Raw genomic sequence first — 27,253 nt, 5'->3', positions numbered from 1 at the left:
ACTGGAGTTGCTTAATGTGCACCGAATGCAGGATACACGAGCGGTTTGGCAATCTGCCTCCATTGGAAAGCGGCCGCAATAGCTACCACAGTGGGTGTGTTTAAATATGTTTTACCAGAACCATGCAAGATGCCTCACTGGGTGTGTGTTTTCGGGTGCGGAGGGGCAGGAGTGTGGTGTCGACATTAGACGGGCACGACCGAGATTCGAACTGGTGACCTCGTGCTCAGCAGAACGCAAACTAAGCGACCGCGTCTGGGTGCTACGTGACCCCCACCGTGACCACCAGGAAAGAAAGAAGCCGACGTACAGAAGGAACCGTTTTATTGGCACAGAAGAGAACGCGGTTAAAGTAAAATAAGGTGCCAGGAGTTTAAAAAATATCACAATTCATAAGTCGTATACACCTACATACACGCTTATCGGCGCACCGCCGCCGTGAACGGTGGCACGCGATACGCCGTGGATACGTCCCAGTGAGGGTCGTGGTGCGACGTAGATAAGAGTAGCCAGTCATCCACCTCCCTGGTGTATCCGACCGAGAACGGTGCTTTCCTGGGCGCCTCGGTGACTGGCCGGCGGCGATCGGAGTCGCCAGAGGGTTCCAAGGACCGCTTGACGACCTCGGAAGCAACGCTAGAGACCTCCGATGCAGTGCGCAAGGGCTGGAGAGAACCGGGGTGTTCGCGTCCAGCCTGGTAAGCGGGCGGATAAGTGCGGTCGTCGAAGTAGTCAGCCGTTTCCGACGACATGTCGTAGACCACTTCGTGGTACCGGAGTCCATGAGCAGGTGCCAGTTCGGCCGGAGGTCGGCTCAAGGTCATGTCGATGTCGTCGTCGCTGTTGGGCCTTCGTTCGTAGAAGCCGCCGCGCTTCGACTATGTCGGGCGGGTCCACGACGTACTCGTCAAATTTGGACGGCTTTGCAGCGCCTGCGCAATGAGAGAAACGAAGCTAACGAAAGGAATACACTCGCGCGCAGTCGTGTACAGGTAGACAGCTGTTGTACCGTAACGGTTGTTTACTGGGGGTTATGCAAAACGCTTACAAGGGGTGATTGGGATGTATACTAATCGCGAGGCAGTCGAGCTGAACTCTGGTAGATTGGCGTTGGTTAAGTGAAACTACTTCAAGCGAAGTACGAATTGAACAAAGGTTACGAATAGATAAAGTTAACATAGCCAGACTACTAAGGAACCAAATTGCAGTAAACACGTCTTTGGGTGATGCAAATCGGTTCTTCTCGGCGCCTCTAACTTAGCGAGCAGCGGTCGCTTGCCATATGTGAAGTAATGCTCACAAATTGGAAACCGAATTGTGGGGTTTAGGATCCCGAAACTGCCCAGCAAGGGACGCCGCAGCGGATTGCTCCCGTTTACGGCCGCAATCGATCCCGCTACCTCGCGCTCAGCCACAGAAAACTAGTCACTGGAGCAGGTGCAACTGCATAGTCTTCAAAGTTTAAGCTATGCCGTATTACCTATACGGAAAGCCATTCCATCCGGCAAAACGAAGCAAGTATACAAGGCTAAGGATTCACCGTATGACCGTATACGGCTGATATGGAAACGTGGCACTGGCTAAAACTATTGGCGGCACAAAGTGGAAAGACTTACCGTGTAGGACGAGCGAAGAAGGTCTCGCCGTCACCGCTTCCAAGAGGGCGATCAACGCCAACGGGCTGATTATTGCGGTAATGTCACGCATCGTGGCCTGAATACTGCTATAAAAAAAGATATTCGCTGGTCTAAAATAAATAGAAAGGACGAGTTCACAGCATCAAGCGCGCAGCCTCCTCCGAACCGAACTGCTTTCCCTGCAGGAATGTTTCGCGACAAACCGCGACGACTGTCTTGTAGTACACCGCCTGGAGTGGCGCTCGAGAAAACGCTTATGTAGGCGTCGCTAACCGATTGGGTTCGAGACTCTGGTCAGCGGGACGCCGATAACGGCCGGCAGGTCCAAGTGGGCCGTCCCCGATGGACGAGAGCCTGCGTGAGTCAGCGTTTCTTTTTTTTTTTTTCCCGCTTGTATGTCACGTGTCATGCCATTGACTATACGTGCCACGCTTCGCGTCAAGCGAGAACCGTGGTTGCCACGTGCACATGCGTGTTCGTCCCGTGCTGAGCCAACACCACTTAGATAGCGCAAAGCCTATTCACTCCATTCCATGACGTCATGCTACCTGGTCCGACTGCCGGAGAATCTAATGGGGATGCTCCCGAGCACGGTGTAAGAAGGTAGGTGATCCGACGGCGGCGCTAGGCGCGGCCACTTAGTTACACTGTAACTTAGTGTGACTCTACGCACGCTTCTGCCGCAAGGGGCAGCCCCTGTTCTGGGGGTCACTTTTTCGCACGCTTTGCTGGCGCTTCTATGGGCACGCGCGGCAGAGGTCCTTTATTTCGATGCATATATGTCGTTCGCCTGCTTAAAGCGACTCTATTTGGTTGGAGGAATGTCCCTTTATATTTCTGCCGACATTCCGATTGACTCCGATGCGGCGAGCAACGGCCAAGGTCGATTCACATAGGTCGCGAAGCTTCGGGCGAAAAGCGGTTCAGAACGAATTGTCACCGACATCAGCAAGGGTGGTTATGGGAGCACCGATTGAAGCGCGACTATGTTTGGAGGGAACAAATATTGGGAAAGAAAAAAGCGTTTTATAAATAAAGAAAGACACAGTCACATTCATTCAACGAAAATAAAGTTTCTAATCAATTTTATATACGGATGGCGAGAAAAGAAAAGGCAATTCTGTTTTACTTGATCATTAGCAATAAGTACCTTTTTTCAGCGCCCACCGTAAGAGCGTTAAAGCCGCTATCACTTGCAATGCAATGCAGCTCTTGAAGTGTGTAGAAAGGCGCGCTCGTAAAGCTAACCTGTTAGAATACGCCCCCCTCACATGTTGTGTTGTTTTGCTTGCCGAAGTTTGTCTGAATTTGGTGACGCGGGTAGTCTCATTGTTTCTTAACTTATTCAGTCAAAAGCAGTAAGTTGCAACAGCCAGATAAGTGTTTAATTGTTTTCGTGCGACAGCGCTGGCCGACGGGCTTGGCGTCCGACGAAAGGACGAGCATTCTACGACCAAAGCGTTCGTCGGCCTCCAAAGAAAGTATGTTCTGTGCAGGGATGCGATTTCGACACCCGTACGGCTGACCTTTTCCTGCATTGCTTTCCGCGCTGAAAGCTCGGAACGCCCATCAAGTCGTATGGCGGGGCATTTGAATATACAGCTGTAGTGGCTGGCCTCCGAAAACAAATTTCGCGCCTTTGAGGACAAAATGACGTCACTTCTGTTTTTAAGGGATATGACGTCACATTATTTTTCCTTCCGCCGGAAGTGTTCCCTCCACACACAGATGGCGCTAAGCCCCATGAACCGCCGATGAACCGCCATGTTTTGAACGTATGGGCTTCTATGGAAGCTTCGCTACCAGGTATATCTACCTTGCAACGGCTACCTAGCGGCGGGTTAGAGGTTCTAACCCCCCCCCCCCCCCCCTGAAGCCGAGTTAACCCCCCTTTTGTTTAGTCCGTTTTCTTTCCTTGCGCCTTTGAGTACGGCACCTAAGCTGTACGTAACACGCGCAATCGTCTGCACACTCGCAAACTTGCGCAAAAAGCGCATTTTTTTACCATTTCCCGTGAAGGACATTGAAATTAGTGCTGTTTAGATGGTATTGGCAAACTAAGGCAAACTGTCAACCCCCCCGCCCTGCCAGAGATCCTGGGTGCGCTACTGACGCTGGCATAGTCAACGCAGGCGTGGTCTTGGGCCGGGTGGGTTTTTTTTTTTTTTTTTTTTTTTTTTGCCTTCAACAAATCTAGTAACATTGCGTTCAACTTTGTTGCGTAGTGGTCGCAATCCCTGTGAGTCCCAGCGGGATCTATCGACGCAGCTCGTGCGGCGTGTGCTTCCGCTGCAACTTGTGACAAGAATGCACTTTTTCTCCTGAGATTTTAACCATCGATTAGAAAGCAAGGAAAAGATGGCTATAGCAAACTAAAAAGCGCGTCTTTTGTAACTTTGCCTTTTGAAATGTGATTTCCAGTTGATGTTTGTTGCATTGTACAAAAAGTTGAGTCACTTTGGCATACAGTAAAGAGAATGAATGCAAAAGCATGCGCGCTCACGAGAAATTCATTACATAACTTGACATTCTCATTCGAATGCGTCGTGAGTTTAAAAAATCAAATGAAATTCTGATGTTTTATGTTCCAAAACCACGATATGATTATGAGGCACTCCGAGCTAATTTTGACCACCTTTAACGTGCAATTACTTCCTATTACTTGTTCTTTCCCACCAAAGGTTGTGGGTTCGAGTACCTTAATTAAGTGTGCCATAATGAACTTCTCCCTAATTAAACCAAAGGTCGTGGGTTCGAGTGTCTTAATTAACTATATATTGATTAAATGCGCCTTTATAAACTTCGCCTTAATTACCACAAATGGTTGAGGATTCGACTACCCCCAACGGTCGTGGGCCCGCGTGCCATGATTATATACTAATTACCTGCGTCTTAATTAACTTTGCTTTAAGTAACACCAAAGGTCGTGGGTTCGAGTGCCTTAATGAACTCTGTGTTAATTAAGGTAGAGTTAACTAAAGCACTCGGTTGGTGGCACCGTGAAGTTAGGTGCCGTAACACCGGACGTCGGATTTTTCGGCCCATGAGCCATCTACGGTTTTTGCCTTAATAAATTGTTTTCAATTTGAGTGGTGTTGTTCTCATCGTCTTTCGTGTTTTGTAGCCTTAAAAACGGCGAGCTTACACTGATATACTTCGCTATCTTGCTTTTTAAAAAGACGTATCCTGGCATTGAGTGTTCTCAAACAAACGAGTGGTTCTAAGTTTCAATAATTTCGGCGGCATCAGATACTTATGTTCCGTGACCCACCGTAAACACGTTATCTTATATATAACTGAATTAAAAGAACTGAACCCGATTAATCTTCACAGCTGAATGGATAAGAGTCCCGCATAGCACTAGCTAGATTGAGGCATCTCAGTAACATCTCTGCCGTGTGGAATCGCTCTAGTGGCTAAAACGATATTCTAGTTGCACAATCAAAATAACGTTTGCTCACAATCTTGGAAATAATTCGGAAAATTCCGTTTAACGCAGCGCGCAGGCTCCGTAATGCCACGTACACACTAGCGGAAAAACGCGCGCGGCGGGCCGCCGGCGGCAAGACGCGCGCCGCGAAAGCAGCCGCGAAACGGGTTTTTGTTGCCGCGGCAGGGATCGCTCCTGGACCGATTTTTTGCGGTTTGCCGCGTGCCGCGGATGAAGGAGACCAATGAGAGCGGCCCGCTTCCGTGACGTGCGCGCGGGAAACTGGTGCCATGCGGACATGCCCGACCGCTTGTTTCTAGTTTCGCACTATCATCTGCACGCGTGAGCTCCCGGATAGTGAGCTCCCGGCGGCGGCGCGGCGCGCCGCGCGCGTTTTGCCGCTAGTGTGTACGTGCCATGCATGGAGTTTTTTTCCTTCCTCCATGGTGCCATGGCACGTACACACTAGAGGCAAAACGCGCGCGGCGCGCCGGCGGCGGCAAAACGCGGCAGGGCGGCCACACCAACCGGCGGCGCGCCGCTGCGGCAATCACGTGACAGACTAGACTCCTCTCCCCTTCTCGAATTATCCGGGATCTCACGCGTGCAGATGATAGTGCGAAACGAGAAACAAGCGGTCGGGCGGGTCCGCCTGGGTCCGCATGGCACCAGTTTCCCGCGCGCACGTCACGGAAGGGGGCCGCTCTCATTGGTCTCCTTCATCCGCGGCACGCGGCAAACCGCAAAAGATCGGTCCAGGAGCGATCCCTGCCGCGGCAACAAAAACCCGTTTCGCGGCTGCTTTCGCGGCGCGCGTCTTGCCGCCGGCGGCGCGCCGCGCGCGTTTTTCCGCTAGTGTGTACGTGCCATAACCGTGATGCGACCGGGCCAATGTAAAGTCCCTATATAAGAAAAGTACCACCATCCTTTGATAAACGCCGCTTCTCTCTCTTCTGTATCTCCGATTGGACGATGATAGCGCGCGCTTTTCACTTCTTTATATTTTCTTTTTTTCCGCCTCAGAGCCATGTTGAAAGTCCTCTGCGCAGCCGAAGTCGGCGCGCAGAGGACGTCGGCGACGCAGAGGCGGCGGCGCGCGCCTGGCCTGAAGGCTTCAACGTGGACTTTTTAGGTGCGCCACCGTCGACTTGGCTTTCGCAAGCAAAAAGTAAAGAAAAAATGAAGCGCTTTAGGAGAGGAGGCGGCGGAGGAAAGAGTAGATGGCGGTACTTTTCTTATATAGGGATTTTAGGCTATAGTGTACTGGCATCGAGGCACCCTAGGCTAATGGCGTCGGAAGCGCCACCTCGAGAGCGGGAACCGAAGGGGACCACGTTTTGCCGCTGCATCCCGGCGGAGTTTGCAAACTGGCAAAGTAATCTAGTAACGGTGCTCGTGCCCCAGCGCGGGCGCGCCGTCGGAGCCCCTATCTTTTTTCGGGCCAGGGAGCATGACGTCATGGACCGGAGTGCACAGGGTGTTGGCTGAGCTGAAGGGAAATGCCGTTTTCCGGCGGCGCCGTCAAGGGAAGTGTGTAGTACAGTGGCGTGCGTCTTTCGAAGACAAGGTCTTGTTTCGAGCCTTTAGACCAATTTTGGGTTTCGTGGGATCTGGATACCTGGCTGGCCGCTTTCTGTGCACTTTCGGCCAAATAAGTCTACGTAATGCACAGGTAATGCAATGTCCCTCATGAAATGTCCTTCACGAGGCCCTTGAGGTACCATCATTAAAAATAAATCTTGAAGCCTTCTAGTGCAAGTAGGGGCAACTAAAAAAGGAATCAATATGAAGCTTGAAACGCGAACCGACTTGTATAAGAGTAGAGCTATGTACGCAGCAGAAATAACGCGTAAGAACCTCCCCCCCCCCCCCCCCTGCACACACACAAAAACAGGCTCAAATAAAACTCAGATGCACTTGTTCGAACAGCGCATGCCTAGAAACGGCAACGTGGTTTCACTATACAAAAGATTACGGATACATCCCAGAGATAATGCAGTCTGAAATTGTGGGCCGATCCTGAAGGTATGCAGTCTAAACAACAAACCACATGGTACATTAATGGGACGAAGAATACACGGCCTTTCCTCGAAATCAATCTTTGTTGACTCGCCTGTTCTTCTTAAGCTGCTTTTATTTGTATAAGAATTCTTAGTAATCTAACATTTTAAATTAGACTCCGGGATGTAACGTCCATAAACTGCACAGTAGGATACGGGGTACGTCGTATAGTAGAGAGCTCTGTTAATTTTATAAATTAAAATTATTAAGTTCTGGGGTCGTTTGTGCCAAAACCACAATTTGATTATGAGGCACGCCATAGTGAGAGATTCCGGATTAACTTTGACAACCTGGGGTTCTTTAACACGCACCCCAATCCACCGCATACGGGAGTGTTTTTTTTTTTTTTCATTTAACCCTCATCGAAATGCGGCTGCCGCAGTCGGGATCAAATTCGCGACACCCGCCGTGGTTGCTTAGTGGCTATGGTGTTGAGCCAAGGCTGAGCTGCTAAGCGCCAGGTCATGGAATAAAATCCCGGCCATGGCGGCCGCATTTCGATGGGGGCGAAATGCAGAAAACACCGGTGTACTTAGATTTAGGTGCACGTTAAAGAACCCCAGGTAGTCGAAATTATTCCGGAGTCCCCCCCACTACGGCATGCCTCATAATCAGATCATGGTTTTGGCACGTAAAACCCTATAATTTTTTGAATTCTCGACTTTCTAAAATAAATAACTACAAAGTTTCTTAGCAAAATTTTTTTGTTGTTGTTGTTGTTGATTGGCTAATTGTAGAGATTTGTCGTGATCAGAAACATCCGACATTTTTGTGTGATGAAACAAAAAAAAAGAAAGAAAAAGCAATCTGTGCACTATTTTTTTACAAAAGGCTTTCCGCACAAACGCTATTATCACGGTGAAGAAAGCTTTGACGTACGTGTTCTTCGTGAGATAAACCATCGCTGAGTCGCTGTGTTGCTGTGAACACGTATGGGTGAACGCGAATTGTTTTGACCCTTTCTGTCCAGTGGGGACAACTAATAAAAAAGAAACATGGACGTGAGGGATTCGCGTAAATTATGTTGTTGTTCTTGTTCTTTATTAACTGAGACAGTATGGTAAGTTTGGCTACTGAAGCACCCGCTATCCCAAAATCTTAGCCAAACACACATATTAAAACACTGGGCGAGAGAACAGTATAATTAAAAAAAATTGAAATAATCAAAAATTTTCAAAATCGTTTATAGTGTAAGAAGTTCAGTAAACACACTCGGGAAATAATTATACAAAGAACTTGATATAAAGTTTAAATATGTACAAATTATGCGTAATTTGGAGTCAGCGTATAACCTTCTGTGTACTCAGTGTGTATCCATATCCGTTTGATGTTCTGAGTAGTGTTACACACAACCACTTTGCTGAAGTCACTTAGGGGATGTTGAACATGGCGCATTTTGTGCGTAATGCCGAAAGAATAATTTTTAAGGACAATGCCAGTTACCCCCACTTTTCTTTATCGCGTTTGCAAGTTTCTAGACTCTTTCGTGGGCCGATAATGGAAATACTGCTATCTACAAATGCGCGCAGATCCCCAACATAGTGTCGCCGTTCCCGTGGGTATGTGCAGTCTAACACGTCGCAGTCTCGGCCGAAAGGCGAAGCGTCGATTGCAATAGCAAATTAGTGGACAGCTATACGAAGGAACGATAACAGTTTTGTCGGCCGTATAAACTTGTAAACATAGGCATGCTAACTAAATTAACAAGCATGGTGTCACGCGCGCACAAGCAAACATGAACGCATCTCACTCGATGACCGCGGAAACTCGCTGTCAAAACGCTGGAGTGAGTAAGCGTGGCTGCAGCAGCGAGCGAATTGACCTTTGTGCGGCCGCTCGCGTCAACGTGAACTCAGCCGCGAAAACACAGCGTAGAGCGGACTCTGTCCCCGGCGCAGATGGCTTTCAAGATTTCAAGATACAACGGCCCGAGCGGGCGTGCACGGTGTAGAAGGCCCCCCTACTCCCCCCCCCCCCCCTTTCCTTTACTCCCTCCGGAGGCTTGCAGGCGGCCCCATGCAGCCGCTCGGGTCACTCGGACTAGAACCTCGCAGATGGCTTTCAGGATACAGCAACCCGGAAGACGGACGGAGTGTCCGTCTTCCAGTCGGAAGACGTCTTCCGTCTGGAGTGTCCATATAATTGCTATCAAACGGGAAAAAAATATTTTATTTATGTCAACGTACTCCAACCCAGTTGCTGCAGAAGTAGGTACAAGTATAATGTACAAAAAGAGTAAACGTGTTTATAGCAGAGTGTCGGAACGGAACGAAAGCGAAAAACGAAAATAACGATATTTTTGTCCGTAACGAAGACGTAACCGAAACGATATTTATTATTGTGTTCCGGGAGTGAAACCAAAATATTTTTATCGGTTTTCGGTTCAAGGGGAAAATCTGCAATCCGCAACAACCAACGTCAGGCAACGTGGGAATTAGCGTTTATCTGAGGGATCCGCATAAGTGCGTATCTCAGGCAGTGATAGTGCGAGCGACAGCCAGCCGAGCGCTCCCCTAATCTAAGCCTGCCGCTCGGTACACCAGCGGGTCGGGATCCTAGCAAAACCCAGGGCTATCGCGCTGAAGAGCTCATCGTTTCGTTTTCTACGCGTACAACGCTTTGTTACCGAAGCTTTATCGTTCGTTTATGTTCGTTTTGACGGAAAACAGTGGTCTCGCATTTCGGTGGGTTCACTCGATGACGTGCCGCATCTGAGATCAGGCTCAGTGCCTTGAGCATGATCTCATAATTCATAGTTCATAATAGCCCGAATACCGCGAAGCAAAGACGACCTCACCGAGAACGAGACTACTGCAAGCCCACGTCATCAGCCGCATCACATTCGCGCTACCGTATCAAACCACCCGCAAATGGTTAATGCGCGCATAGACAAATAAATTGAGAGATAAATATTTGAGAAATTTATTAAGAAGCATCAATACTGAGGACGCTATTCTGAAATTATTGAGAAAATAAATACTATGTTTTTATTGTGACTATGCTTGAAACTTTTTGCAAGTGAACGAAAACCGTAATGAATCATTACGGAATAATTTTTTTTTTGTTCCAGAACAGAACCGGAACAGGAGTTTTTTCAGCGGCACCAAACTAAAACCAGAACGAAAAACATTTTGTTCGGACACCACGTTTTATATAATAACAGTTTAGTATCGCGAGGGGTCTTAGCTAAAGTGCGGCGCAAATAACCTAATTTTTAAGGGCTTTCCTGTTTATATAGGCGATGTGTTTAGACCATGAAATATGCTCTGTTAGAATCACTCCTAAGTATTTATATTGAGACACTCTTTTAAGTGGGATGCCATCAAGAGAATAATCGAATGAGAGGGTCTCTGTCTATTGGCAAATGACATCACGACTGTTTTAATACAGTTGACGTTCATTTGCCACGTTTTGCACCAAGTGCAGAAAGACATAAGGGATTGTGCAAGACGGTGATGAATTCAAGGTTCTTCCTTTCGGCCTGTGCTCAGCTCCTGCGACCTTTCAAAGAATGATGGACACTGTGTTGTCCTGCCTGAAGTGGGCTGATCCTGGCGGTATTGCAGACAGGGCCCAAGCGCAATGTCACATACCCCTGAGAACTAGCGAAGGTGTTAACAGCGGAGCTGTTTAAGCCGACCGTCAGTCCGTAGCGCGCGAACAAAAAAAAAAAAAAAAAAACCTCGCTGAGCGATGACGTCACCTGCGTTGCCTAGCAACAGCTAGCACAGTTGTGCATGGCTCCGCAAGGCTTCGCGCCGCTTCGCTAGGCCTCCGCCAAGCTATATCGCGAATGGATGGATGCGTCCTTCAGGATGCATCCATGCCTCGTGACTACAGGGCTCAGGAAGTAGCGGTTATACGGCACAGTAATTAAGATGTATCGCTGTGCATAGGGGTGCGACCCCAGTGGCACAGGGCATATAGTTTTTGTAGGAATAAAAAATCGAGTCACATTACAAAGACACCAAATGGGACAGGTCATATGTGTTCGCTTCTCTCTCACTCGAGTGTAGCATGAGTAGCTCCCTCCCGCTCCCTTCATTCTTTCCTTGTATAGCACAGCAAATAGAAAGAGAAACCGTAAGTTGAGCTTTGATGGTAGATTATCCTTCCAAGATCAGTCATGCCATTCTTACTGCGAACCGAGGTTTAATGAGCGAGAAAGTAGCGAAAAACTGAAGGATAGGTGCTGACGCCCCTTCGTATTTCCCGCACTACACGTTCGTGACGTCGGAGATCACAAACGCATCCCGGTCGTGATTGGTCGAGAGCAATTTATCGCTGTTAATAAAACGCAAAATGAAATACACCATGAAACGTACATAAACAGCACTTGCCAACTTTTTAAACCGTTTCAAGCTAGGAAGTACAAGTTTAATAAAAAATTAAATAAATAAAAAGAAAAAAAATGGCATGGCGCTACATGCGGTCGTGATAGTTTCGTTTTTTGCTCCACGCATCGTCGCGCGCGCCTGTTCCGCTCTAAAGTGTTGCAGTGTTTCGTTGCGTGTTCCGTGGTTCGTAAAACGTTGACTTCGCGGGAAACAGCCAGAAAATGAGTCGTGTGTGTAGCGTTGAGGGCTGTATAAACGGCCCAAGGCGCTTGCTCACGGACAGCGGCAGTGTTGACCCGACTGTGTGTGTCCTTTCATGTGGTGCCGCGCGATGACCTCCGGCGTTCGCAATGGCTCAGTGATCTACCGATGATGAAACGGCAAAAGAGCCAGAGAAACCGATGGGGTGCTCTCTGCATTTCTCGCCCTCGGATTATGTATACAATCCTGCCCTCGGAAAGTCTCTTGGCGTGCCCCAGAGGCCAGTTCTTTCTCGAGCAGCTGTTCCCTCAATGTCGCCTTCATCAAACCCCCTACTGGTGCTCCTGCAGCAGCAAACTGGCAGCTCGGTGTGTGCTAGATGTCATTAAAAAAGCCATGAAAGAACTATAAGTACGTGCGCAACTTTCTAGGCTTGTTCTGTCGGGAACATCGTCAGGAACATCTTCGCCTGGCGGACCAGACGCCTCGCCTTCCGTCGACGAAAACGAGGCTTCGCTTTCCGTCGGTGCGGCCGGCGGATCACCGCCATCGTACGCGGAAACACCTGCCACGCGAGCACGGATGATCATTTCGCGCTCCGTTTCACTGAAGTCGCTGAAATGCAGTCCTACTTCCCTGCCGAGCCATTTGTTGCAAAGTTTAGCGTCAGCAACGGTATCTTTCGCGGCCACAGAACACCTAAGCAAAAGTCGCAGAGAACGCAAACGCAGCGGCCATGCAGCCTATACGCAGCCAGCGCCTCGTTCGTTTACGCAAGCGGTGACGTATCATGGCGCTCTCTGATTAGCTGAGAGCAATGAAATCCGTGACGACACTGCTTCAGCGCCGAATCTGGGGTGAGAGAAATTGAGGAAGAGATATTTGGTCTTTGTTTACGAATTTCTCCACTAATAACTCATATTTTTGCACCCAACAAAAACTGCATGCATTCCTGAAGGTCTCTCTTTTATTCCAGCTGAACTTCCTGTTTCTCTTTAGTGTTCTTTTAAGCATTGCGCGCCTAGTGCAAGCTTCTCCAGTTTTTTTTTTTTTTTCGGAGAATTTCGAGCAGCATCTTCAGCGTCTTCGTGCAGTACTTTATGTGCTCAGAACTGCTGGCCTGTCACTCAAGCCAGGAAAATGCCACTTCGGAGAATATCTATCGTCAACCATAAGTAGAACCATTGATATCTGCCTGTCTTCATTTTTTTATTATTTTTTTATTTCGTCCCACCTTTGTCACTAACCAGAAGTCGGCACCTAACCGGAAGTTGCTGCGCAAGAAACAAGAGTGTCACTCGGTGTTCGTGCCACTAAATATAAAGGAAATGTTGTTAGGCTGCATTGCCAGCTAGCGCGGCGAAATATTCATTTGGTTGGAGGGAACGAATATTACCAGCTAGAGAATTCCCTACGCCAGTAATATTTGGGTCAAAGTATGGGGCCAAAGCAAACAAAATTGAGACCTATAGTTTTGTTTCTTTATTGAATTCATTTCAAACATACTGCAGTCCAAGGACCAAGCAGGCGTACAACAAAACACGAGAACATAGAGCAAGACCACAATTTAAAGCAAATTCAATATGTGAAGCAAATTGAATCAAATTTGATGCGGAACAGAGCAACACACGTTCTTGTACCATGCATGCTTCAGTTCCTTTATAGTGTTGCTACGAAAAATGGGTAGCCCCAGCTATCTTATCTGCTCCTTCCGGAATCGGTACGCGGCAGCGCTACCTACAATTCCCTTTACAGTGCCTCCCGCAGCTGAGCCGGCAGCGACCATTATGATGCCGGCTGAATAAGCGGCTGCAGAACCAGCCGCAGAACCGGCCGCGGAGCCAGCGGCAGTTGCAGTAACGGACCAAGGATATAACGGACGCAGCTACCGCATCGAGAAACGTACCTACGTTTGTTTCTCTGCCACTGCACGAGCAATTTAACCGCTGGCGCGAATTGCACTAATAATTAAACGGATAAGGGCCAGTAGACCAAAGAAGTAGGCCTCTTCAGTTTCTTCGCCGTTAACCGAGCTCTTCAGGGCCTTGAGAGCTTCGGCGAGGTGTCCTTGGCCATTCGCGGATGCCTTGCTGATCTCTTCTTCCACAAGCTTCTCTAATGCGTGCGTTGTTTTTTCCGGCTTGCTCAATGTAGCGGCTTGAATTTCTGCAATGCACAGTGGAAAGATGGCCGTAAGTCGACACACATGCTCTACCACTGGAGATTACTGTCCAATGACATCGACTGGCTCATCCAAAGCTTGAAGCAAGCTTCAGCTTCTTTAACTGTAGCTCTAAAGAAAGGCAATCAAACGAAATAATAATAATAATAATAATAATAATAATAATAATAATAATAATAATAATAATAATAATAATAATAATAATAATAATAATAATAAACGTGTGACGCACAAACGTGCTCATGGCAATTCACTAATGTTGCATTTAATCTATAAATTGCTGGAATTTTAGGAGTAGATTCTTATGTGCTATATTCTGTATACCGGCTATACCAACTGTATTTTGCCATGATTGCAAATTTAATTTTAATTAGCCTCACTATTCCTATTACTCCCAATTATTCGTCATTACGCTAAAGTATATTAATCTTCAACCAAACTCTTACACTTTCTTGGTAAAGGTCCTGAATCATTTGCTGTAATTCGTCCCCATTGTTGCTGAATAGGAATCGCAGTAACAAGTTGGAATCAGCTAGCGCAAGACAGGGGTAATTGGAGGTCACAGGGAGAGGCCTTCGTCCTTTAGTGGACATAAATATAAGGCTGAGGATGATGATGGTGATGATGACGCTAAGTAATAATAACGAAGATCGTTACGCGAACGGCGCTCACTTTACGTTGACGGGCACCCCGCGAACCCGTTTGGCACCCCGCGAACCCGCTCGGGCCACTGTATCTTGTATTGCATCTGCGGCGGGGACACAGTCCGCCCTAAGCTGCGTTTTCTCGGCTTAGTTCGTGTTGATGCGAGCGGCGGCACGAAGCTCAATTCGCTCGCTGCTGCTCCTGCGTTGACTCATTCCAGCGTTTTGACAGCGAGTTTCCGCAGTCATCGAGTGAGATGCGTTCACATTTTCTTGTGTGCGCGTGACACCATGCTTCTTAATTTAGTTAGTATGCCTACGTTTAGAAGATTATACGGCCGGTAAAATTATTATCCTTACTTCGTATAGCTGTCCACTAATTTGCTATCGCAATCGATGCTTCGCCTTTCGATCGAAACTGCGAGATTTTGTTTTTGTGCACCAATAGTTTCTTGAATAAGTTTGATTAAATGCCTTTTAATTACCATGCCTAATCTATAAGGTGTCAGTGAAAACGTTGGGGGGAGGTTGTCGATATAGGAGAAACAACTGTTTTTCAAGCAAGCCAGGTATTTTCTGGTCCTTTTTTTTTTCGACAAAGAATAAAAGCGAGCGAAATTTAAAATACCACGTGGCGACGCGTCTGCGCGTCAGTGCTCCGCTGCTGTAATGCCGCATTAACAGTGAAAGTATTTAAAGTGTGTTTTTAACGGCGTAATAACTCTTTCGTGTCACCAGCACTCAGTCGTAAAGGCTGAATAAGTGCTCCGAGCGTCTAGCTGTTTATCTCTATCCCATTAAATTACGTCATTCATCCCCGTCTTTCTACAACCTGTAAACCTGCAGATGACCATTTCTACCCGCCTTCTAGCACCTCAAGGTGACCACTCGAACGAAGAAGCACGTAAGAAACATGCAGCAAGCATCGTAGCTTGTCACTTACGGCAGATGTATCCGCAGATGACCAGGGCCAAGAGCACGTAGGCTTTCATGGTGGTTAGGAGGTACCTAGGACAGTTTTGAACAATGTTCATGAAAATGCTTCATGTGCAAGGGTCATGATAGTACTACGTGAGCATTAGTTTGTCGCGTAGCGGTTGCAATGCTGCTGAATATTGCAGCGGTGTCTAACATCTTCGTTAAAGATACTTCTGTAGTTCCCTGATTTCTTTCTTCCGTTAAGGTTCCTTAATTCAATTAATGCGTTCGTATAGCCTATGCATTTATTTCTTCTGCCTTTTCTCAATCCAAGTACAGTTACGCACAGCCACTTGTGGCACACGGGCAGGGCGAGAAAGCTTAATTTACTGGTGGTAAGCATTAGCCTCGGTGTGGTGGAGGGACTATAATCGTTTCACTGCCACACACCAAGCAGTTGCCGGATGGGTGCCCTAGCCTGGCACGAATTAGTGCCGCTTTTTCTTTTTTTTTTCCTTTTTTTTCTGTAGCAGTCGTGGTCCAGACCTTTCTGCCCCTGACTGCAAAGTCAGATGCAATATTACAGGAGACATGGAATTCATCTTCAAGCAGCGAAAACTCGTGTAACACACTTTCCATTTGTAGTGTGGCGGCAATGGATGTCCACTTGCCGTGAACGGATGAAACGTATACCTTTCCTCGGCCTCCGCCAAACAGATCATCTACTGTATCGCCCTTGTCCGTTGATTTTCTCCTATTGCTTTGCAAGTTATTTTAGCCGCTCACCTCGGTAGCTGTCAAGTAAACCAAAATTTCTGCACCTCTGCGCTTGGGATCGATGTCTTTACGCATTATTAAATTACACTCAGTTGTGTCAATGGCTTGCTGAAGCAGCCAGCCACTTATATAACCTCAGATGTCAAAATTCAGCTCGTAGCACTCAGTCCTCACGCATCCAGCCTTGGCCTCAAAATGTGAAGCACTTCTCTTGGGGCAGTCGGAAAATATTTCTCTTTGAACACCAAAGATTGGGTTCTGCATGATTCAAAATGTAACACTTCTTAATTCCTCCTCATCGGTATCTGTAGGGCGTTAGTACGTGAGTCAGCCGAATCTGCGAGTCTGATCACTCCATCTAATGATTTTCTGCCCTCGACTGAGTTGTTATGATCTTCAAGAGGATCAAGGGCGGGGGCTGTGGAAGTTGGGGTGGAAGCGGGGGGCGTGTACCCCGTCTCCCTGAAGTGAAGAGACCCAGCGCCACCCGCCACCTCCCAAGAATTGACGACCGATGTTAATCGAGTGGAGGCAGTCACAGGAAGTTTCAAACAAAAAAATAAGTTGGTAATGTTTAAGCAGTATTTTAAATGTTAGAACGGGAACGCGACCTAAACATTGCTCGGGATCCAAGGTCTCAAACAGTGAAAAATATAGAACATTTTATCAACTGCAGCGTGCTACAGAGCTATGGGAATGCTTATGTATGATGAAACCTTCAAGAAAATTTTCATTAGGCTCTCATGAGGGTGAGGGGAGCCGTCGTAATAGCCTGTACATTATTATGACGGCTCCCCTAGCAGCAGAACTGCTAAAGTAAAGGGGCCCCTTTTCATTCCATCGCATGTAATGTGCACAAGGTTTCGCTAGTCAGTGATTGGCCCGTCTCGCTGGTGCACACAGTAACAACGTAACAGCGCGTCACTATTCATTGGTCTACGGCGGTCGCTAGTGCGCCATCTACCTAAGGCCCACTACCCTCCTGCCTCTCGGCTACGTGAGGGGTCGCTTCGCTCCCCTTTGCAGGAGCCCTCCGTGTCAGGCATGGTGGCGATCGAAGCATAGGCAAAAGAACAAGCGCTGCAGAAGTCAAACGAAGCAATTAATAATGGAGGAAACGTTTAAAACCTTGCTGAAGACGCGATTCGAATCCAGGATCTCAACAATCATGAGGCCGACGCTTCTGCGCGTTGCCAACAAGCCAGACGGAATGGACTGATATCAAAAGGGTTCTGAATGGGCTGTTCTTACACCGTCGCTATAGTGCTATGGCTATAGTGAAGGGCCCCTTTGCTATAGTCAGTTCCTTTTCCCTAATATACCTTGGTGCTGGTCCAGTAAAATTTTGGCTGTTGACCACTATGAGAAGGTACACTGAAGTAGTCATGATTTTCTGATTGCATGCTAAAGTACTCTATAACTCTGACTGACAAATAAAATTGATATAGGTATATTGAATTGTAGTAAATGCTCAACGCAGCCGCAATTAAGAAATGAATATTTTTTACAATGATTGGCCTTACCTGGCAATATGCAGCAGTCCAGTTATGAAAGAAGACAAAGGACTTGCTCGTGCTTCTCACACCCGTCGTAGGCTTCGATGACGATCTAAAGCGAGCTGCCATTTTATACAGTGGGGAAAAGCGGAAGGTGCTTCAACTATTTTTTCCGAGGGAGGTTATCGAAAACAGCAATTGCAGTCGTGAAATCAACTTGAACGCGCTGTTATCTGTGCCTTGCTCGTATAGGGGCGTGTAATTTAAAACTCGTTTTACTTACACCTCTTATGTTCTGCTGACAGCGCTTATGGTCAGCGCTTGACGTGCATTCATTATCTATTCGCCACAATTGCCCCCTTTGTCCCATCCTTCGTCAAACGGTTGTATCAGTTCCGCGTTGTTTCATATTATTCCTTGCGCAAGTATCAAAACGTCGTCTTGCTATGACGGCTCTGACAACCTGGTCCTTAATTATGGCATATCCCACGCGTCATCAAAAAGTTGGCAGCTTTTGCGTGAAGTAGTTTTATTTCTTCCATTTTTTTTTATCTACCCAGTGTGAACACCATTAACCAAATGCAGTCCAACCGGCTGCAGGACTTGTTCTGTCACGTTTTGGCAGTTATTCTCAGTTAATCTTTCTTATACAGTTCCAATAACTTTTCTGTTTATTGCGTGTTACATAAACTAACAAAATCTGATGCGAAGGTTGTGGGTTCGGCTCGCGCCGGCGACAAGTTATCTTTTCGTCCACTTTCATTTCCCTTTTCTTGGTCATTTTCTGCATTCCAATTTCAACCAGACTTAATTTTCCGGTGATTTCTTTGGCTTCATTGTCTGTTGGCTTTATGTGGTTATGATTAACAAAAATCGAGCCCCTCGGTTCCCCTTCATCTTTCGTCTTCGGGCCCTTTGTATTCCCTCATTGACAAGGCAAGCATTAGCAAAATCTACAGATTTTATATATCTAAATTATTCTTGGAACCGACCACGCCCGCCTCGAGTACGGCTTAAAACTATGTGGCAACCGTAGGCTAATCGGAACGAAAATCGGTGATTGAGGTTTTATGGAAGCAGTTTGTTTCTTTATTCTTTGTGTTTAGTTAAATGTTTTGAGATCTCCGAGACTAGAGATCATTTCAATATTCTGAAAGAAATGGTTTGCGCGCGTTTAAATTTTTGAAAGTTTTTTTCCACGTGTCGTTCTTTTTTAAGCAGATCGTCTTCTTTTTTTTTTTTTTTTTTTTGTATGTGAAATACGCTTGCAGTGTCAGGTCCAGGCTATTTGTTGTAAGCCTGTAGTGGCGCACTTGATTATCTATTTACCTTTCGGTAGTGTTCGCGAGATTTTTCTTGAAAGTAAAGTGCGTTACTTGGAGGAGTCGTTGTGTAACTTCGACTTTTACAAAGGTGTTTGTGCCGTTCCCTTAAGGCGATATCTCTGCTGCCGACAACTGCGCATATCACTGCAGCCAGATATAGGCAGTTTTCTTTGACCGAAGACAAGAAAAGCCTCGCATTAGCAAAATCTACAGATTTTATATATCTAAATTATTCTTGGAACCGACAGTGGTGTCCTAACCAGCAATTCGAAATAACATTTACAAGGCTGCGTTGCCGTATTCCACAGCTAAATTTTTACTTGCACAGATGTGGTCTGATATGGCATCCCCATTATGCTACCTCTGCAATGAACCAGAATCCATCGATCACTTTTTATTATCGTGTCGGCGGTTTTCTAATCATCGACAACGATGTTTGGAAATCCCACTTCGTAATCTACGACTGCCGTTAAGCAGTTCAGTTATACTCTCACTTGGAGCCACGGTGTTGGGATATAGCCACGGGAATGTTTGCCGAGCCATTTATAATTTTCTTTTTGACGCAAAAAGATTAACCTTAATAATATTTTCCCATTTCTCCATGATTGTTTATTTATCCTTCAATAAATTATAGATTTAGCAAATTCAAAAAATAATGTCACAAAATCACAATTATATTATTATTAATATTATTATTCAAAATTTACATCTATCCTTTACTGTATTTAATTTATTATTAAATTCATATTATTATTCCTATCTAGGCAAGGCTGACTAACCTAGTATAGACTACTTAATTCTTTTATTATCGGTTCATTTCCCATCTTCAATTATTCCTGTATTTTCCTTTAATTTTTATTGCTTATTTATTTCTAAACAAATTTATTTTAAATTTCGATCATAATACCACCCGGTTCGTGGCCTATCCCCCGCAGTGGGTTCGGCCATTGATTGAGGCATCATCATCATCATCATCATCATCATCAAGTTGTCCACGGGTATAGGCGTCTACTCCGCGGTCGCGGTTCGCCCTCGAAAGTAGAACGGGGCGGGCCCTGTTGTTTTGCGAGAGACAGGCGGCGTGGGAATCCCTTGGCGACGCAAGGGAGGCGCACGACATTGTTCGCCTGCAGGCCTTTTCACACGGCCCAGCGTCCTTGAGGGACCAAGTGAGACCGATGTACCACGACAGCAGCTCCAACGAACGGGCGATTCCTTTAGCCAAATCGATCATCCAGGCTGTGCTCAGGTCGGGTGCGCCCAGATCGTTTAAATTACCGCAAACAAAAAGGATTATGTAAAGTCGGAAGTGACACGTCCGTTCTCCTTTAGGCAGAGCTTTACACTGTGTTCAAGTGATTTCCAAACCATCCCAACAAATGCAACGTCGATTCCCAGACGCGTGTATTCGAAATGTGCCGACTATCTGATGGAGACATCAGTCCGAAGAATCCACTTTCCGGCGTCGATCTACTCGTCTGAAACGAAACAAAGTTGCCAGGCATTGATGCGCTTTTCGCACAAGAAGATATAGCTACAGGGAACAGATTTTGTTAGTTTATTTAACACGCAAAACAGAAAAGGTATTGGAACTGTATAAGTAAGATGAAATGAGAATGGCTGCCAAAACGTGACAAAACAAGGCCTGTAGCCGGTTGGACTGCATTTGGTTAATGCTGCGCAAGCAATCGTATAGAATGACGCGGAACTTATACAACGTTTTGACAAGGAAGAAAACAGAGGCAACTGTCGCTGGTGGGCAGCGAATGCACATCAAGCGCTGACCATAATCGCTGTCAGCAGAAAATAAGAGGAGTCAGTAAAACGAGTTGTGAAGAACGCGCCCCTATACGGGCAAGGTACAGATAACAGCGCGTTCAAGTTGACTTTGTGAATGCCATTATTGTTTTCGATAACCTCCCTCGGAAAAAATAGTTGAAGCACCTTCCGCTTTTCCCCACTGTATAAAATGGCAGCTCGCTTTAGATCGTCATCGAAGCCTGAGACGGGTGTGAGCAGTGCGAACAAGTCCTTTGTCTTCTTTCATAACTGGATTGCTGCATATTGCCAGGTAAGGCCAATCATTGCAAAAAATATTCATTTTTTTTTTGTGCGGCTACGTTGAGCATGTACTGCAATTCAATATATCTATATCTATTTTATTTGTTAGTGAGAGTTATAGAGTACTTTAGCATGCCATCAGAAATTGTATATAACCAGTACGGCTACATGACTACTTCAGTGTACCTTCTCATAGTGGTCAACAGCCGAAATTTTACTGGACCAGCACCAAGGTATATCAGGGAAAAGGTAACTGACTATAGTAAAGGGGCCCTTCGCTATAGCCATAGCACTATAGCGACGGTGTAAGAACAGCCCATTCAGAATCCTTTTGATATCAGTCCATTCCGTCTGGCTTATTGGCACCGCGCAGAAGCGTCGGCCTCAAGATTGTTGAGGTCCTGGATTCGAATCGCGTCTTCAGCAAGGTTTTAAACGTTTCCTGCATTATTAATTGCTTCGTTTGACTTCTGCAGCGCTTGTTCTTTTGCCTATGCTTCGATCGCCACCATGCCTGACACGGAGGGCTCCTGCAAAGGGGAGCGAAGCGACCCCTCACGTAGCCGAGAGGCAGGAGGGTAGTGGGCCTTAGGTAGATGGCGCACTAGCGACCGCCGCAGACCAATGAATAGTGACGCGCTGTTACGTTGTTACTGTGCGCACCAGTGAGACGGGCCAATCACTGACTAGCGAAACCTTGTGCACATTACATGCGATGGAATGAAAAGGGGCCTCCTTACTTTAGCAGCTCTGCTGCCAGGGGAGCCGTCAAATTAATTTACAGGCTATTACGATGGTCCCCCTCACCCTCATGAGAGCCTAATGAAAATTTTCTTGAAGGTTTCATCATACATAAGTATTCTCATAACTCTGTAGCACGGCTGCAGTTGATAAAATGTTCTATATTTTTCGTCGTTTGAGACCAAGGATCCCAAGCAATGTTTAGGTTGCGCTCCCGTTCTCTAACATTTAAAATATTGTTTAAACATCACCATCTTCTTCTTCTTTCTGCGGTTTTACGTGCCAAAACCAGTTCTGATTATGAGGCACGTTGTAGTGGAGGGCTCCGGATTAATTTTGACCACCTGGGCTTCTTTAACGTGCACTACAGCGCAAGCACACGGGCGTTTTTGCATTTCGCCTCCATCGAAATGCGGCCGCCGCGGCCGGGACTGGATCCCGCGAGTTTAAACATCACCAACTTATTTTTTTTTTAAACTTCCGTGGCTGCCTTCCACTCGGTTAACATCGGTCGTCAATTCTTGGGAGGTGGCGGGTGGCGCTGGGTCTCTTCACTTCAGGGAGACGGGGTACACGCCCCCCGCTTCCACCTCCACGTCCACAGCCCCCGTCCTTGATCCTCTTGGTGCTGAAGATCATAAGAACTGAGTCTAGGGCAGAAAATCATTAGATTGAGTGATGAGATTTGCAGATTTGGCTGACTCACGTACTTACGCATACGAAAAACAGTCCTAGAGAACCGATGAGGAGGAATTAAGAAGTGTTACATTTTGAATCATGCAGAACCCAATCTTTGGCGTTCAAACAGAAATCTTTTCTGACTACTCCAAGAGAAGTGCTTTACCTTTTGAATCCAAGGCTGGATGCTTGAGAACTGAGTGCTACGAGCGAAATTTTGACATTTGAGGTTATATACGTGGCAGGCTGCTTCAGCAACCCATTGACACAACTGAGTGTAATTTAATAATGCGTAAAGACATCGATCCCAAGCGCAGGAGGGGCAGAAATTTCGGTTTACTTCACAGCTACCGAGGAGAGCGGCTAAAATAATACGCAAAGCAATAGGAGAGAATCAACCGAGAAGGGCGATAAAGTAGATGATCTGTTTGGCGGAGGCCGAGGAAGGGTATACGTTTCATCCGTTCACGGCAAGTGGACAGCCATTGCCGCCACACTACAAATAGAAAGCGTGTTACACAAGTTTTCGCCGCTTGAAGATGAATTCCATGTCTCCAGTAATATTGCATCCGACTTTGCAGTCAGGGGCAGAAAGGTCTGGACCACGACTGCTACAAAAAGGAAAAAAAAAAGAAAGAAAGAAACGCCACTAATTCGTGCCAGGCTGGGGCACCTATCCGGTAACTGCCTGGTGTGTGGCAGTGAAACGATTATAGTCCCTCCACCACACCGAGGCTAATGCTTACCCCTTTCTCGCCCTGCTTTCTCGCCCTACCCGTGTGCCACAAGTGGCTGTGCGTAACTGTACTTGGATTGAGAAAAGGTAGAAAATAAATGCATAGGCTATACGAACGCATCAACTGAATTAAGGAACCTTAACGGAAGAAAGAAATCAGGGAACTACGGAACTATCTTTAACGAAGCTGTTAGACACCGCTGCAATATTCAGCAGCATTGCAACCGCTACGCGACAAACTAATGCTCACGTAGTACTATCATGACCCTCGCACATGAAGTATTTTGATGAACATTGCTCAAAACTGTCCTAGGTTCCTCCTAACCACCATGAAAGCCTACGTGCTCTTGGCCCTGGTCATCTGCGGATATCTCTGCCGTAAGTGACAAACTACGATGCATGCTTTCTTACGCGCTTCTTCCTTCGAGTGGTCACCTTGAGGGGCTAGAAGGCGGGTAGAAATGGCCATCTGCAGGTTTACAGGTTGTAGGAAGAGATGGATGAATGAGATAGATAACTTAATGGGATATAGATAAACAGCTAGACGCTCGGAGTACTTATTCAGCCTTTACGACTGGGCGTCGTCACGTGATATTTTTTTAAACAATTTCGCTCGCTCTCATTCTTTGTCGAAAAAAAAAGGACCAGAAAATACACAAAAATAAAAATCTCGTAGTTTCGATCGAAAGGCGAATCATCGATTGCGCTAGCAAATTAGTGGACAGCTATACGAAGTAAAGATAGTAATTGTACCGGCCGTATAATCTTCTAAACTTAGGCATACTCACTAAATTAAGAAGCATGGCGTCACGGGCACACAAGAAAATGTGAACGCATCTCACTCGATGACTGCGGAAACTCGCTGTCAAAACGCTGGAATGAGTCAGCGCAGCAGGAGCAGCAGCGAGCGAATTGAGCTTCTTGGCGCCGCTCGCATCAACACGAACTAAGCCGAGAAAACGCAGTCTATAGGGCGGACTCTGTCCCCGCCACAGATGGCATTCGAGATACAGTGGCCCGAGCGCGCGCGGGGCGCCAAACGCATGAACAACATGAACAACGCCCATCATGAACAATAGCATGAACAACGCCCATCAACGTAAAGTGAGCGCCGTTCGCGTAACGCTCTTCGTTATTATTACTTAAGCGTCATCATAATCATCATCATCCTCAGCCTTATATTTATGTCCACTAAAGGACGAAGGCCTCTCCCTGTGACTTCCAATTACCCCTGTCTTGCGCTAGCTAATTCCAACTTGCGCCTGCGATTCCTATTCAGCAACAATGGGGACGAATTACAGCAAATGATTGAGGACCTTAACCAAGAAAGTGTAAGGGTTGAGTTGAAGATTAATATACTTTAGCGTAATGACGATTAATTGGGAGTAATAGGAATAGTGAGGCTAATTAAAATTAAATTTGCAATCATGGCAAAATACAGTTGGTATAGCCGGTATACAGAATAGCACATAAGAATCTACTCCTAAAATTCCAGCAATTTATAGATTAAATGCAACATTAGTGAATTGGCATGAGCGCGTTTGTACGTCGCACGTTTTCTATTATTATTATTATTATTATTATTATTATTATTATTATTATTATTATTATTATTATTATTATTATTATTATTATTATTATTATTATTATTATTATTATTTCGTTTGATTGCCTTTCTTTAGAGCTACAGTTAAAGAAGCTGAAGCTTGCTTCAAGCTTTGGATGAGCCAGTCGATGTCATTGGACAGTAATCTCCAGTGGTAGAGCATGTGTGTCGACTTATACGGCCATCCTTCCACTGTGCATTGCAGAAATTCAAGCTGCTACATTGAGCAAGCCGGAAAAAACAACGCACGCATTAGAGAAGCTTGTGGAAGAAGAGATCACCAAGGCATCCGCGAATGGGCAAGGACACCTCGCCGAAGCTCTCAAGGCCCTGAAGAGCTCGGTTAACGGCGAAGAAACTGAAGAGGCCTACTTCTTTGGTCTACTGGCCCTTATCCGTTTAATTATTAGTGCAATTCGCGCCAGCGGTTAAATTGCTCGTGCAGTGGCAGAGAAACAAACGTAGGTACGTTTCTCGATGCGGTAGCTGCGTCCGTTATATCCTTGGTCCGTTACTGCAACTGCCGCTGGCTCCGCGGCCGGCTCTGCGGCTGGTTCTGCAGACAGTTGGATCTGCAGACTGCTGGTTCTGCAGACTGGTTCTGCGGGAGGCGCGGTAAATGGCATTGTAGGTAGCGCTGCCGCCTACCGATTCCGGAAGGAGCAGATAAGATAGCTGGGGCTACCCATTTTTCGTCGCAACACCATAAAGCAACTGAAGCATGGTACAAGAACGTGTGTTGCTCTGTTCCGCATCAAATTTGATTCGATTTGCTTCACATTTTGAATTTGCTTTAAATTGTGGTCTTGCTCTATGTTCTCGTGTTTTGTTGTACGCCTGCTTGGTCCTTGGACTGCAGTATGTTTGAAATGAATTCAATAAAGAAACAGAACTATAGGTCTCAATTTTGTTTGACTTTGGCCCCACACTTTGGCGCACGTACAATTGGCCTATGGAATTCTCTGGCTGGCAATGCCCATTCCCTCCCACCAACTGATTTTTTTCGCCGCACTATCTGGCAGTGCAGCCTATTAACATTTCCTTTATTTTTTGTAATATTTCTCATTGCACTGCTATAACCCTGTTCGCTCTTTTTGTACGTAAGACTTTTATCTACTCCATGCCTTAGCCCTTCCTGGGTTGCAGCATGTTCAAATAAATAAAATAGTTTTCAACGCGAAAGCGTTAAGGGCCCCCGTGTCATATACAAGTTCAAACATTTCTTACTACTCCAGCAGCACAGAAAATTTGTTTATAGGATCCCAAACCCGCCGTGGTTGCTTAGTGCTTATGGTGTTGGGCTACTAAGCACCAGGTCGCGGGATCCAATCCCAGCCACGGCGGCCTCATTTCAACGGGGGCGAAATGCCGAAAACACCCGCAAACTTAGATTTAGGTGCACTTTAAAGAAACCCATATGGTCCAAATTAATTCGAAGTCCCGCACTACGGCGCGCCTCATAATCAAGATGGTGGTTTTGGAAAGTATAACGCCATAATTATTTAAATTCATAGGATCCTATTCACTGTTGTGCTTCAGTGTATACTCAAAATACTCTGGCGGTTCAGGCCGCGAGAGCGTTTCGCGTTCGCCCGTCATGCGTCGTCCCGATACATGTGGAGTGCGACGGTGCGACCTTCACTGGGCGACGCCGGTAATTTATGCTGCGTTGCACGAATTCAGCTCTGTGTATTTCGTCTGTACGCGAGCTTAGGACGTTCCGTTCTGCAAGCGGACATACGAAAATGTATTACAATATTTAACAGCGAAATCGGGGTGCGGGTTATATGCGAATTTCGTCTTTATAGGTGTGGTTATAGGTGCCGCGAGACCATCTTTAGGGCAATGTTCTCTACCAATGGCGTTTCCTAAGAGGTGGGAAACAGAGCAGCCGGCCGAATATATTTTTTATTTATGTTTCTACAGTGGAATCTCGTTGATACAATTCTGCATAATACGTTCTTTCGGGATAATACGTTTCTTTTTATTTTCCTGATAATACGATTTGCTTGGATAATTGGTTGGATGATATGATTTTCGGATGATACGCTTTATTTTTCAGTTCCCGGGAAGATCGTAGCAATGAGATTCCACTGTATTTATTTAAAGATACCTTTAAATAAATACTATATTTTAAGTAAATATACACAGGCCCAAAAGTCATTGAGTCGGTGAGTTTAGCTATTACAATGAAAGCACAAGCAAACTCGCAAGGAACAGGGTTACAAAGCAAGTGAACAAGAAAACGCAACACAACAAAATAAACTGCAAAATTATCTTGCAAAATCAACAATTAAAAAAAAAGAAAAGAAGAAGCTTGCAACATAAGTAAAACAAATAAAAACGCCGCATGACATAATACGCGCGCGAAATAAGCACTAAAGGAGAGTTAGACTGCAAGCGAAGAAGAAAAATTTGGAGGA

The 27,253-nt window shown here is 46.2% G+C and overlaps 1 protein-coding gene and 2 long non-coding RNA genes across 3 annotated transcripts; 1 reads left to right on the top strand and 2 right to left on the bottom strand.

The window, feature by feature from the left end:
- Nucleotides 1–307: 307 nt before the first annotated feature.
- LOC119465990 (uncharacterized) lies at nucleotides 308–1,892 on the bottom strand. Its single transcript, XM_037726474.2, has 2 exons — nucleotides 1,617–1,892; nucleotides 308–932 (listed from the first exon to the last, which is right to left on the bottom strand). Exon 2 carries the CDS (start codon nucleotides 822–824, stop codon nucleotides 420–422), a length of 405 nt encoding a protein of 134 aa, XP_037582402.1. The 5' UTR covers nucleotides 825–932; nucleotides 1,617–1,892; the 3' UTR covers nucleotides 308–419.
- An 11,220-nt stretch (nucleotides 1,893–13,112) lies between these two features.
- LOC119465992 (uncharacterized) lies at nucleotides 13,113–17,844 on the bottom strand. Its single transcript, XR_005194978.2, has 3 exons — nucleotides 17,711–17,844; nucleotides 15,436–15,500; nucleotides 13,113–13,832 (listed from the first exon to the last, which is right to left on the bottom strand). It is a non-coding gene; the product is annotated as an uncharacterized LOC119465992 (long non-coding RNA).
- A 3,100-nt stretch (nucleotides 17,845–20,944) lies between these two features.
- LOC119465991 (uncharacterized) lies at nucleotides 20,945–25,391 on the top strand. Its single transcript, XR_005194977.2, has 3 exons — nucleotides 20,945–21,079; nucleotides 23,538–23,602; nucleotides 25,036–25,391. It is a non-coding gene; the product is annotated as an uncharacterized LOC119465991 (long non-coding RNA).
- The last annotated feature ends 1,862 nt before the right edge of the window (nucleotides 25,392–27,253 follow it).

The sequence above is a fragment of the Dermacentor silvarum genome, chromosome 10 (genome assembly GCF_013339745.2).
Source record: "Dermacentor silvarum isolate Dsil-2018 chromosome 10, BIME_Dsil_1.4, whole genome shotgun sequence".
NCBI classification, from domain to species: domain Eukaryota; kingdom Metazoa; phylum Arthropoda; class Arachnida; order Ixodida; family Ixodidae; genus Dermacentor; species Dermacentor silvarum.
The sequence above is the reverse complement of the archived record's forward strand: the minus strand, read 5'-3'. Positions and strand labels throughout refer to the sequence as shown.